General features: G+C 47.3%; 1 protein-coding gene across 3 annotated transcripts in view; it reads right to left on the reverse strand.

Annotated features, from left to right (window-relative positions):
• Positions 1-6,354: 6,354 nt before the first annotated feature.
• Positions 6,355-13,862, reverse strand: part of Spred2 (sprouty related EVH1 domain containing 2) — a 112,313-nt gene continuing 104,805 nt past the window's right edge. For all 3 annotated transcript variants that reach the window (XM_029554589.1, XM_008852587.3, XM_008852673.3), the window contains 2 exons: positions 12,220-12,357; positions 6,355-9,460 (listed from right to left, as the gene is read on the reverse strand). In XM_029554589.1, the coding sequence (XP_029410449.1) occupies positions 8,807-9,460; positions 12,220-12,357 (792 nt within the window). In that variant the 3' untranslated portion in view covers positions 6,355-8,806. The remainder of the gene's footprint in view (positions 9,461-12,219; positions 12,358-13,862) is intronic.

Consider the following 13,862-nt stretch of genomic DNA (forward strand, 5'->3'; position numbering starts at 1 on the left):
TGGTCTTGGGGGAGGGTGTCTTTTTTAAGACAGGGTTTCCCTGTAGGCCCAGCTGACCTGGAACTCACTATGTAGACCAGGCTGGCCTCGAACTCACAGAGATCTACCTACCTCTGCCTTCTGAGTGCTGGGACTAAAGGCGTATGCCACCATACCTAGCCAAATAGATTTTAAAATGATTTTTATTATTATTTTGAGACAGGGTCTCATATGTGGCCTTGACTGGCCTGAAACTCACTATATAGACCAGGCTGGCCTCAGACTCAGAGATCTACCTGCTTCTGCTTTGCTCATTTAAAAAGATTAGTATTATTACTTCTTTTTTTTTGGTCTTTTTGAGACAGGGTCTCCCTGTAGCCCCAGCTGTCCTAGATTCACCATGGAGACCAGGCTGGCCTCGAACTCACAGAGATCCGCCTGCCTCTGCCTCCCGGGTGCTGGGATTAAAGGCGTGCATCACCATGCCGCCAAGATTAGTATTTTATGCTGGGAACCAAACTCAAGTTCTCTGCAAGAGGAGCCAGCGCTCTTAACCACTGAGCTGTCTCACTTTTTTTTTTAGTCTTGAGACAGGGTCTCCCTGTAGCCACAGTTAGTTGGATTCACTATGGAGACCAGGCTGGCCTTGAACTCACAGATACACAGATATCTGCCTGCCTCTGCCTCCCAAGTGCTGGTACTAAAGGCGTGTGCCACTATGCCTGGCTTCTGCTCACTTTTTGAGAAGGTGTTGCCCGGATAGTCATGCTGACATAAGCACAACAGTCTGTCAGTCACTCTGTTGGCCGAAGAGGTATATTATAACAGAAGTAGCTAGTTTAGCTTGCAACTCAAAACAGTTCTACATAGGCTACCTTGAGAAAACTAAGATGCTTAAGTACAAAGAGGTGCTTTATCTATGCTTATGTTACAGTTTCGTTACACAGAATATTTGAAAATATATAAGCTCATGGGTCAATATTTAGTAAAATTAGTATTAATTTCTTCATGAAGCACATTTTAATTAAAACTAGCATTTTAAGAGGATGTGCTCCCAGCAGTTGGGAGGCAGGTCTCTGGGAATTCCGGGTCAACTTGATCTACATAATGAATTCCAGGCAGCCAGGGCTACTAGTGAGATTCTGTCTCAAACAAAGGGTAGGGGAATGCACTGCATGGCAGTGAGCCACACACTAGACCAGCAGCTGGTGCCCTGCCTTGACTAGTGCTAAGGTACCAGTTTTACCCTCACTGAACTATTAGCACAAACGCCAACATGGTATAGACAGCAAATAATGGAGTAGACTGTTTTGACTCAAGGACTCCTAGGAGTCTACAGACCAGTCCTGAAGAACTGCTACTATAACCAAAAAATAACTTAATAATTGTTTTTGGACATGATCTTCTGTAACCCAGGCTGGCCTCAAACTCCCTATGAAGCTGAGGATGAACTTGGACTGCTGATCCTCCAGAATTCTGGGATTATAGGCATGTACTATCAAACCCCGTTTATGTGGTGCCAGGGATGGAATCCAGGATTTCATGTGTGCTAGGCAAGCATTCTATCAACTGAACTACATCCCCTTCCCTCAAAATCATTTTAAAGAGAACAAAGTTTAGGGCTGGAGAGATGGCTCAGCAGTTAAAAGCACATACTACTCTCGCAAAGAACCTGAGTTTGGTTCCCAACACCCATGTTGGGTGACTCACAACCCCCTGTAACTCCAGCCCCAGGGGATCCAACATCTCTGATCTCCATGAGCACCTGTATTCAAGTGCTCATACATACACAGACACACATGCATATACATAATTAAAAAAATAAAAAGAAGATGGAGCTGGAGAGATGGCTCAGTACTTGCTGCCCCTGCAAAGGATTGGGATTTGGTTCCCAGCATCCACATAGTGGCTCACAACCATCTGCAACTCCAGTTCCAGAGGATCTGATGCTCTCTCTGACCTCCCCAGGCACCAAGCATGCACGTGGTATACATACATGTAGGTAAAACATTCATGCAATAAGATCAGAAAAAGAAGGAATAAGTTTCACTTTGGGAGAAAAACATTCATCTTTCCTTATTTTTATTGTCTAGATAGAACAGTATAACCCATAGGGCTGAGGAAATGGCTCAGTTAGTAGTTAGCCTTGCAAGCCTGAAGACATGAACTCAATTCTCCAGAACCCAGAGTGCCGGGGAGGTCAAAACAGAAGGGTTTCTGGGGCTTGCTGGCCAGCTATTCTAGCAGAATTGAACAGCTCTGGGTTCAGCAAGAGACCCTGGCTCAAAAACAAGGCGGAGGGCTGTGGAGGAAGACACCCAAAGTTGATCTCTGATCTCCACATGCACCTGCACACATATATATACACGAACACACACAAGAATGGTATAACCACCCACTGTTCTCTTAATGTTCTGTGCTGGGGACCGAACCCAGGTCCTCATGAACACTACAAAGCTATACCCTTGAGCTATGCCCACAAACTACTCCAGTTTTCTTGCTCTTGGCCCTCCCTTTCATTAGTTCCTATAATTTTGAATAAGAGAACTTAAGGGCAGAAAGCACTTTAGAAATCACTTAGCCCATCACATTCATAATCAGAAATAATGCATTCATTGTTCCTGGAGGAAAGGTGTGAGCAGGGTTCAAATTTCAGAGGACAATATAGACAAAAAGCAGCTGTAACTGTTAAAGAGATTAGCACCTTTAAAGTGAAACCTGGCACTCTGCAGCAGGGACAGTAGGAAAGCCGTCCTGAGGGTAAAACCACGCCCCTTGGAGGTTCCATCCTGTGGAGATTCAAGTTAATTTAAAGGAAGAAAGACTAAGCTGAAGAGGTTCCTTGTGCCTCAAAAGCAAGTCCGTAGGAAAGTCAGCGCACAAGCTGACGCAGCTGTGCTGGTGGTTGCGGGGCGGGGGAGGTGAGGCTCCATCAGAAGCTGCTAGCAGAGCTTGGCAGCATTGTTCATGTGGTACTGGGCTTGAAGGCACAAAAGTTGCATGATGGAGGGGTCAGGGAGAGCAGCTGAGGCCAGGCAGGGTGTGGTAGGGTCACGGCCCTTTATTCTCGATGTGTCTGGTTCAGGCCTAAACAGACAAACAGGGGCTGGAGCTGTGTTCAAAGCATGTGCTTAGCATGTCTGAGGCTCTAGGTTTGATCTCTAGCACTGCAAAGGAAGAAAACAAAAACCAGCCAAGTGTGGGATATCTAGACATCTCATTCCACACATCAGAAAGCCCGATAGGCCTGCAGTGAAAATGCCTGTAGCATGAGGTGCTTTCACAAGCTCTGGTAGCCCTATGACTGCCTACTTGCATTCCATGACAAGTAACAAACAGCCCTACAGGTCTCTTTAATAGGACTCACACTGTGCCCCTTGGAAGTGGTCTAATTTTCTGGGAGATGTTTGCCATTCAGGAAGGAGCTGTGACCTCACTAGGGGAGCATCAGAGAGGAGAAGTGAAGACTGACCTACAGGAGGGAACCTCAGACTAAGTGTTCCAAGTTCAGGCAGGCAGGACCCTGGAGATACTGAGTTGTCTAGGGGCAACTGTCTTTGAGCTGGGACCAGCTATCTCCATAAGAACTGCTTGGACAGAGGCCACTGGCTTTTTCCAAGTTGTACATTCTGTCTAGAATCAGGCCAGCCTCATGCACGTCTGCAGATATCACCTGGGCAGCTAACACATTTGGAAAGGTCAGTAAGGAAGTGCAACCTAATTCAGAACTGCAGTTAGAACAAGAAATCTCAGAGTAAGTTGTAGGTTAAACACTTACACAAAATATCCACTAGCTCTGGCCCTTGGTGCCTTCAAGCAAGTTGTCTTCTCCAGTGGCTGGTGTTCCCTCAGGTCCCAGAACAAACATGGAACCAAGGGAGTACCTTACCTCCTGTGAGTCACATTACAAAACTGCGTGCAGGGCAGGGGTTACTTACTGTGCTTGTCTTGAAGTCAGCCTTCATACCCAGCTCTCCCTGTCTCACCTCACTTGACCCTTGTTTTCTTTTCCTACTGAGTTTGGTGATCAACAAGGGGGCTTTGAGCATTTAGCCCTCCAGTCTGTCCACGTTATCAACAGCGCATAGGGTAACTAATCAGAAAAGCAGCTCAAGGAAATGATCTGTTCCTGAGCTCTGCACACTGAAAAGCATCTTGTGACTAGGTGATTAGGATCAGGTGTGTGTCTTTGGGTCACAAATCTCTGTGAGAAAGCACCGTCTAGTTTGCAATTGGACTCCTACAATTTTTTAATTTTAATTTTTTGTGTAATGAATGTTTTACCTGCATGTATGTAAATGCACCCATGGGTGCAGTGCCTGCGGAGACCAGAAGAGGGTGGTTGCATCCCCTGGAGTTGGAGTTATGGAAGGTTGTTAGTCATAATGTGAGTGCTGGGAACTAACCTAGGTCCTCTGCCAAGAGCAGCTGGTGCTCTTAGTGACTGAGTCATCTCTCCAGCCCCCATAACCAGCCTTCTATATAAACCCCATCAGCTTCCAGGGAAAGAAAATGGTCTAACATGTTTATTTTAATCTTCCTGACCTGCTTACTGTTTGCATTTGTTGTTGTCATTGTTTTCACACTTTAGTTCAGGCTTGCCTGGAACTACGTAGCACAAACTGGCCTTGAACTCCATGCAATCCTCCTGTCTCAGTCTTCTAAGTGCCAAGGTTTCTGAATCATCTTCCTTACCTCAACATGTTGTCAAGTCAAGGCACAATTCTCAGTCATTTTAAAAATAAATGTACTGCAAACATCAGTAAGTTAAACAGATGCATGCGGGGCAGAGAATGATTATGGGTTACAGATAGAAAGGGAAGCTTACATGGGAAATTTGGGCTTAGTTAAAAAAAAAACAAAAAACCAAGGTGAGGGCCTGGAGAGATGGCTTAGTGGTTAAGAGTGCTTGCTGGTCTTCCAGAGGACCCGAGTCCAGTTCCCAGAATTCACAGGTGGCTCATACCTGCATGTAACTCCAACTCCAGGGGATATGACACCTTCTCTGGGCTCTACAGGCACCTGAACACACAGACACATACACATAAATAAAAATTTTTTTAAAAAGCTATGATGACAGTTGGGCATGGTGTCCCAGCACTTGGGAGACAGAGGCAGGCGGATCTCTTTGAGTTCAAGGCCAGCCTGGTCTACATAGTGTATTCTATGCCAGCTGGGGCTAGAGGGAGACCCGGTCTCAAAAAGTCACCTCCTTGACATAATTCATTGCAGATCAGAATACTACTTCTGCTAGGATTTCATCTCCCTCAGCAAGGGCAAAAGAAATAAGCAATGACAATCAGTCGGTTGAGTGGACAGGCAGCTGGACTTGGATCCTGTAACATTTATAGCAGAGGAAACTGAGAAGAGTAGTTGTTTGTCTGAGGGCTACTGGCTAGTAATGGCACTGTGTAGGGAGTTCAGTCAAGTGAGTACTTCTGTGCTGGGCTTCCTGAAGTGTGACATGAGCATGAACCCTCATGATGTGGAGGGTTAAACATGAGATACACAGCCTGCCTAGTTCCTGGCCTCACTCACAGGCACTGAAGTCCAAGAACTACTCCCTGAGGCAGGGGGAGGGGGTGGGGGCTAGCTCTGGCTTACTTTTAGTGATGGAAGGAGCTCAGGGGCTTGGAGCAAGGCCCTTAAGCACCAGGGGTCTGTCAATAGCCAGCCTGGCTCAGGCCCTACCTTAGTTAACCATTCTTTGCTTTGGTTCCTTGGCTGTGAAACAGGGTGCAGAGGGTCAAGCGAGGTCTTAAGACCTCTTCCCCTGAGGATTCTGTTTCCTAACTTCTAGCACCTCTCTTCCATCTGATCTCTGTCAGTGGCTTGGAAGTCACCCTCTGGGGAAAAGTTAAAATTTAGAGGCCTCTGTGCACCTTTTTTTAAAGAAAGGAGCCTAGGAGCCAACTTCCTTCTGTGACCCTCATTTCTACCAGGGGACTGTCATTATAGCTTCCCAGCATCCAAAAGATCCATCTGGAGAGTGGGCCAAGAGAGCTGCTTGGATGACAACGGGGTGTACAGTTCCTGTCTTCCAGATACACCCTCCACCCCCTACCCTGAGGGTCACAAAAATTAGTGGAAAACAACTCAGAGGAAGTGTAGCCTTTCCCCCAGGAGCACTTGTGGGGAAGCTGGCTAGGACAGCCGGTGTTCTCCGGTGGGGGCGGGTGACACATCATTCTTCATTTGAGGTACTGTGTTTCCCTTGGGATATGACATAACCACAGGTGGGAAGGGCCTCACAAAAACAGACCCATGTCCTCAAGTCCTTTTGCAAAAGAAACTTCATCCCACCCTGTGTGCGAGCACTCCTGGGCCAACAGCCACCCTGTCTCCTGTCAGACAGATATCCCAGAGCCAGTAATCTGATAGGATGTGTTTATATTTACATGGTACATTTTAAAGCAATGGCTACATTGGGCATACATATTAGAAACCATAAAAAAAGTTAAGAACTAAAATGTACATCATACACTTGTATATATATTTTTTTACAGAGGTAAAAAGGCTTATTATAAAAAAATCAATACAACAGGGGTTTTAGTATACAGGTGAACAAAAGATGCTTCAGGCACTTTGATTCGTTAATGTGAGCAAACAGCTTGGGATGGGGGTCAGGGATGCTTGCTTCTGAACCAAAAATCTTTTGGTTAATGTTTTGTGACAACGGATATAAAAATAAAATCTGAGTAATTTTTCTCAAATGATTGGCGTCAGTACGGCAAAGCTGACTGAGAAAATACCACACACGGTTCTGCTGCAGTGTGGCAGTTAGACATATTTACACGCATGTCCCCATGGCTGTCTTTGTGCCCTTGACTGCTGCCTTTACAAGCCAACAATGGTGCATGGAGTATGATTCGCCAGCATAACTCTTAAAGGGGTGGAAATCAGCAAGGGAGGAGGAAGATACGACAAAGACAACAAGAAGCACTGGGCTGGGATGAGTGTTCTTACTGAAATAAATAGGGACGTTTGAACTGAGGTCTGAGAAACATACATTAGTGTTGTGCTTTGTAGAGAGGCGATTTAGAGAAGGGGCCTGAGGTCATTCCCTTAGGCTGGGGGCAGAGGGTCTCTCCACAGCAGTGGACACTGGCTGAGGGCTTTCTATGCCTTCTCCCCACCGGCATTTTCTTTCCTTCCATCCTCATAGATGGATGACAGCTCTCTGCATCTTTTCCATAATAGATAGCCCCAACCAGTTATTCCAAAAAATGCAAATGTATACCAACTAACTCATAAGCACACTGGTTATCTACACTGGCGATCCGTCTAAAGAAACACAGGCTCTCAGGCGAGCAGAAACATTCCCACGAAGGTAAGCATGGCTAGCATTTTCCCATATGATTGGCAGACTGGAAAAAAGTCCTTTTCCTTGAAGACTGATGTCCTGTGTGCAATAGAGAAGGAAGGGGGACCGGGCAAGCCTCCCGCTGACAATTATCTGGGAAGATCTTGGTGGGAAGAGCAGTCGGCAGTGGGGGCAAGCCCGCCCGTGGTCTCCACAGAGTTCTGATTGTACTATGCTAAGTACGCTTCACTTCTTTCTTCAGTAAGATTTGGCTATTTCTTGCAATATATTAGAAAAATACTCTTCCCAGCTATTCTGAAGCCTCATATGTGGCTCAGCAACAGGTAGAATCAGTTGGTGACCTAACCATCTGTGCACCCAAAGTGGGAAGTCTGGGTGTGGGGTTGCAGGAGAAAGACACTTAGAGGCATTGGAAGGGTTTGTACATATGGCCTTGTTTTTTCCCAAGTATAAATGAATTGAGCCCCAAATGAAGACAAAAACATAAGCCCAGAAATAAAATGCAAACCACTACTCTTTAAATGGATGACATTTAAAATTCCCCCTAGTTAGTATAAAATAGTTGCAGGGGGCAGGTAACCGCTACAGTTTTATTCACCACAAACGTGTTTTTCCAACACAGGTTTGGGTTTAAGTCTATTTGGTTTGCAAAATAATGCGCAAAATTTATTTCATTTATGTGTTATTCTAATATTGCTAAGGTTTTAGAAGTAGCAACACAATTCTAAAGAGGTCTATTTCAGGGGTAACTGGGCAGGCTCATAGAAACCCAAAATCCCCTTTCTAGCCCTGGTCCAAAAAGATGTGATGCAGTTTAAGGAATTTTTCCTGATTCTCACAAGTTAATCAAGTTAAGGCTCAATTCTCAGTCATTTCAAAGGTAAATGTTTTGCATCAGTGAATGAATTCCACAGATAGGGGAGGGGAGGGGTGAAGGACGATGATGGGCTAAAGACAGAAATTGCAGCTTGCACGGGAAATCTGGCTTTAGAAAAGTTAAAGCACTATTGTTCTGGGGTACAAGATTGTTAACCAGCTCACCTCCCGGAGCAATGAGGCGCTGCAGGTGACAATACTACTTTGGGTAAAGAGTTCCTGACTCTGCCACATCTCCACAGGAATCCGGTGCTTGCCAGCGACAGACAAGCCCAACAGGGAAAAAGATGGTCTTCGGTGCACTTGGAAAGCTCAACTCTGAACCCCACACCAAATGCCACCAAGTCCAGCAGTTTCCACCGCAGACTCCTTTGAACTGGAAGAGGTGGGGAGGAGACAGGAAATCAACACACCAGTAAGGGCATGATTACAGGCTGGTCACACGCGAGTCTATGCAGAAAGGCTCCTTTCCTGGGAACACTGCGAGTGTGGGTATGTGGCTGGCCGGTGCCAGGCGGCTCCCCGGGCTGGAAGGGTGCCGGAAGGGTTAGCCCGGCCTCCTTTTGGAGTGCAGGGAAGCAGGGAGAGGACGGGGAGGACACGAGCTCCCTGGCGCTGGGGATCGAGTCAGGCAACGGCTTTGTGCTTCCCGCCGCAGCACCTGCACATCACCCCGCAGTGGTAGCAGGCCCGCAGGGGCAGGTAACAGCACATACAGGGGGCCAAGAAAGACAAGGCAATAAGTGCCATCCACCGGAGGCAAAACTTCTCATCGCTAGTGTCGCACGAGCACGGGTCCGTGTAGTCGCCCTCGGGGTCCGACATGCAGTGGTAGAGCATGCTGTCCGCGCACCACATGCAGCTCACGCGGCGGATGCAAGTTCTGAGCGCGTCAGGCGCGTCCTGGCAGCGGCCCCTGCGGTTCTCCTCGTGGATGAACATGTCCCTGCAGTAGACACAGCGTGAGCGCTCCCCATCCTCGCGCCGCCGCCGAGACTTGGCCCTGGGCGGCTGCGTCTTGATCACGCCGCCCCCGCGGCCTTTGGGGTCCTCAAAATCCGAGGAGTCCACATACGGGTAGTTGTAGTCATGCTTGGGCACCTCGCCCTTGGCGAAGCGCACGTACGAGTCCGCGTCCTCCGCGTCCAGGTATTTGCCGCGCACCGGTGCATGCCGGTAGTCCTCGTAGCCCGTCATCCAGATCTTCTCGCGAGGGTTGATGCGCACGATCTCCTCCTCATCCTCCGGGAAGCTGACTTGCGGGTAGGACCTCGGCATCCGCTGCCCAGGGAAAACCAGACTCAGTTATAACAGAGGACAGACAGACTTGCACCCGGCTCCTGCAAAGGGCACCTTTCACCTCAACCTTCTGGGAGAAACCCACCCCCTTTAACTGGACATCCTGTCAGCCAAAAGATGTGTTTCAAAAGAACCAGAATACTGGGGTGCACTGCATGTTACTAGGATAAGTTGTTTCATGACACTAATGTTCACACTGGATCACAAGATTCATTTTGGATCATGTTCAAAAGAGCAATAGGGACCCTAGAAAGCATAGCACAGAAAGCACCTGAGATGCCGGCCCTGAGTTGTAATTGCAATCTGATTGAAAAGGTCGATGTACAGACATGAGGCCTGGTGGTGTGCACCTTTACTCCCGGCCCTCAGGAAGCAGAGGCAGGTGCATCTCTGCGAGATCCAGGCTACCCTGGTTTACATGGTTCACATCGTGACTTCCATGTGGGCCATGACAAAGGAGATACCGTCAAAAAACAATCAACAGCTACGGAAAGGGTAAGATGGAAGGCCCCAGTAACTCATCAGATTTGAATCCCACCAGGATTTCTGTGCTTAGTCTCAATTGTCAATTAGATGAGACACTTGGGAGACAGACCTGTGGGCATGCCAGTGAGGGTTATATTGACTAGGTTGAGGTGAGAAGACACACCCACTGTAGGTGGCTGGGCCCCTGGAATGTATGAAAGGAGAAAGTGAGCTTAGCACAGCATTCATCGCTGGTTCTTAGCAGATGCAGTGTGACAGCTGCCTCAGTCTCCAGCGGCCCAGACTTTACCATGATGGACTGTAACTTAGAACTGTGAAATAAACCCTTTCTCCCTTAAGTTGCTTTTGTCGGGTTGTTTCTATTGCGGCACCAGGAAAAGGAACTAAGACCAGAGTCAGAGCCTTGAAGTCCAAGCCACACAGTTTCAGAGGGTGAAAGTTTTAAGTGGTTAGTCCCATTACAGTGTCTCGTCCAGAGCCACAGGTGCTGAATACTTACTGCATATATGTGCATACCCCTGGAGCAGGGAATGACATTCCTGCTTCTGATGGCCTTTAGGCAAGGAAGTGTCTCAGGGCAACTTACAAGTGGTCAAATTAGGACCACAGAATTTACTCGCAGGTCTGGCTGAGAATGAAAGACCATTGACTTCTGCAGAGTCAGCTCAGCATCCCACTAAAAAACAGGGTCTGTGGATACTGTCATTGTATTGCTAAAGACTGCAACACAGCAAGAGACTAAGCTATGGCTTCCCATCAGGTCCTGAGCTCAGGAGGACGGAGGTCATGTGACATTTACTTTGTTTTACTTTTTGTCAGATTTCCCATACCAGTTTCTCCGACTTTGGATATCAAATCTGGAAATAATCTGGAAAGACTTAGCATTTTTGTGTGTGCATGCCTCCCATGGCTCATGAGTGGGCGTCAGAGGACAACTTTCTGCTGTCAGTTTTCTGCTTCCACCATGGAATCCAGAGATTGCACTCAGGCTTGTGTAGCAAGTGCTTTTACTTGCGAAGCCATCTTGCGGGCCCACAAGCTCAAGCTCATAGGATTTAATGCATTATCTCTTTTTTTTTTTTGTCTTTTTGAGACAGGGTCTCCCTGCAGTCCCAGCTGGCCTGGAACTCACTATGGAGACCAGGCTGGCCTTGAACTCAGAGATCCACCTGCCTCTGGGACTAAAGGCGTGTGCCACCACACCTGGCATTATCTCATTTTTTAATTTTTCAAAATAGGGAAAGTGAAAAAGTCAATTTCCATCTACCTGCTACTATCAGGTGATTAAGAGGACATGTCAGTCAGTCCATTAGACAGACTGCTTCTGAAGTAGCTTTGGCTGACCTGAAACTCACTATGTAGCTGAGGATAATCTTGCTGAGCTCTGGATCCTTTTAAAAGCTTCTACTTCCCAAGTGCTAGGGCCACAGGCCTGTGCCACCATGTATGGCATAAAAATGATTATTTTGTTGCTGAGTTTGTTTAAGACTCTCACTTGTAGCCCAAACTGAACTGAAACTCAACATTATAGCCTAGGCTCATGTGCCTAGCCTCAGCCTCCCACATGTGGGATTACAGGCATCTGCTACCATGCCTGGCTAAAAAAAGAATATTTTAATGTCAAAATATTAGGAAGCACATAATAAGACCATTTTAAAAACAAACAAGAACTCCCTGATCAGTGCTTGTTTCTTCTCACTCCAAAGCAGCCAAGTGGCCACATGACCCACACAGGCACCCATCCACATCCCATAATTTGGGAACCCGTTCCACAAAACAGCCGGTCAGTAAATATTTGTGGAATTACTGAATTCCAGACTGCAGCTACATCTCCCTGAGCAAGACTGGGCCGGTGGCCTGAATGCTAGGGGCCGAAGCCAAGTATGCTGCATCCTTTAGCTTTGATTGGGGCCCTTCCTTTCACAACCAGGAGGCCCTCTGGACAGAGGAATGCAGAGGGCAGTATCTCATCCCGGGTAAAGACAGTGGCATCGCATCTCATTCCCCCAGGCACTCCCTAGTGCCACATCATCATCTGTAAACCAGAGGTGCCTATGCCTGGCCTTGTGGGGTAATTTGGGAGGATCAAACCAGAGCACATACAAAGGGTGAGGCAAGGTGCTGTGTGAGACCTGGCAGCCACCTTCACTGTGGGGGAGGGTGAAAAGGAAGAGAGCAGATAGGGCCCAGGCTGGGGAGCAGCGAGAAGGGGGCTGTGGTCGAACTCATCAGAGGGGAAGGGGTCTACTGCTCACCTGGTCAGGGTGGTAATGGTCGACGGGGTAAGGGTCAAGGGTATAAATCCTCCTGTGCTCACAAGATATGGGGGAGGAGATTGTCCGTGTATGCTGTTCCCTCTTCTGAGAGGAATTAGAAGAACTGTCCGTAGCTGTCTGTTTGGAGGGAAGCAATAAACAGTTAAACAAAAGGGCTAGCCAGATGGCTCAGCAGGTAAAAATGCTTGTTGCGTAAGCCCTGACAATGGATTCTGATCCCCAGAACCCACAGTGGAAGAAGAGAACCAACTCCCAAAAGTTGTCCTCTGGCCTCCACACGCGTACCATGGCACACGTGCATCTTCACTAATGCCCACACACATCATACACATGTATACAAATAAACGAGAAAACAACAATTACAAAACATTCCAAGCGAGTATACACTAGTCAACTAGCTTTCCAATCTTTTCACTTTTGTTTTTAAAGATTTTTATTTTAACTGTGTGTGTGTGTGTGTATGTTGGATCATCTGGAGCTTGCAGGCAGTTTTGAGCCGCTCAGCATGGGTGCTGGGAACCAAGCTTGGGATCTCTGCAAGAGCAGCACACTCTGAACCACCGAGCCATTTCACCAGCCCCAGTCTTTGGTTTTTGAGATGGGGTCTCATGTAACCCAGGCTGGCCCTGAACACCTTGATCCTCCTGCCTCCACGTCCCCAATAAGGGATCACAGGTGTGCCTCCACTCCTGGTTTTCCAGTCTTCAGTTCATCTCAGCCATGGCAAGGAGATGGTCTCAACATGAAGTGCTTAGCTCCATGAGCAGAGACCCTGCCTGATGCTGGAGAGGCTGGTTGGTTTTCTGGGATTTGAGAACCGTGCTGGGCCACAGGCTGTGTATCTGGCTCCCACTGTTGACTCTGGAGTATTTGAGGATGGTTTGGACATTTATGATCTTGGCTGTCAGGCACCATGCAAGCAGGAGAGATGTACATTAAGTGAAAATAAAACCCCAGTAAATATTTTATTTTTAAACAGCTTCCTAAATAGCTGGGATTACAGACATGCGCCACCAAACCTTCGAGCACTCAGGCAGGAAGATCAGGAGGTCAAGGTCATGCACTACAGGAGACTGTCTCAAAAACAACAAAGTTTGCTTTACCTCTCTCCTTATTTGTCCAATTGCATATTCTCAGTAAAATGGGACTACAAGAATTTTGGAAGAAGACATTCATGGGCCAGTGAGACAGCTCAACAGGTAAAGGCACCCACTGCGAACCTGACAACCTGATTTTGATGCCAGGACCCACATGGTAGAAGCAGAGAACCAACTCCTGCAAGTTGTCCTATTACCTCCACACATGTGCCCACCTACCCTCCCACAAAATAAAAACACGATAGAAAGATGTCCATAGTTCCATTACATAACAGTCACTGTTGCTTTTTAAGAACTTGGTAGACACGTGCAGGATTCCTTTGTGGACCCATGCCTTCTGGATTTTTCAGTACTTCTGTTTGGCTAATCAGAGGAAAGGTTGATGACGGTTTTGATCCTCCAACCCACAGTGACTAATTCTAATATGGAGATAAGCTTCTTGATGCAATTCAGAGATATTTGACGGAGACGTCCAAAAAGCTGCTGTCTCTACCATCTGTGAAATCAAGATCTTAGGATCCTATA

Source organism: Nannospalax galili, unplaced genomic scaffold, assembly GCF_000622305.1.
Source record: "Nannospalax galili isolate Female #2095 unplaced genomic scaffold, S.galili_v1.0 scaffold1650, whole genome shotgun sequence".
NCBI lineage: Eukaryota > Metazoa > Chordata > Mammalia > Rodentia > Spalacidae > Nannospalax > Nannospalax galili.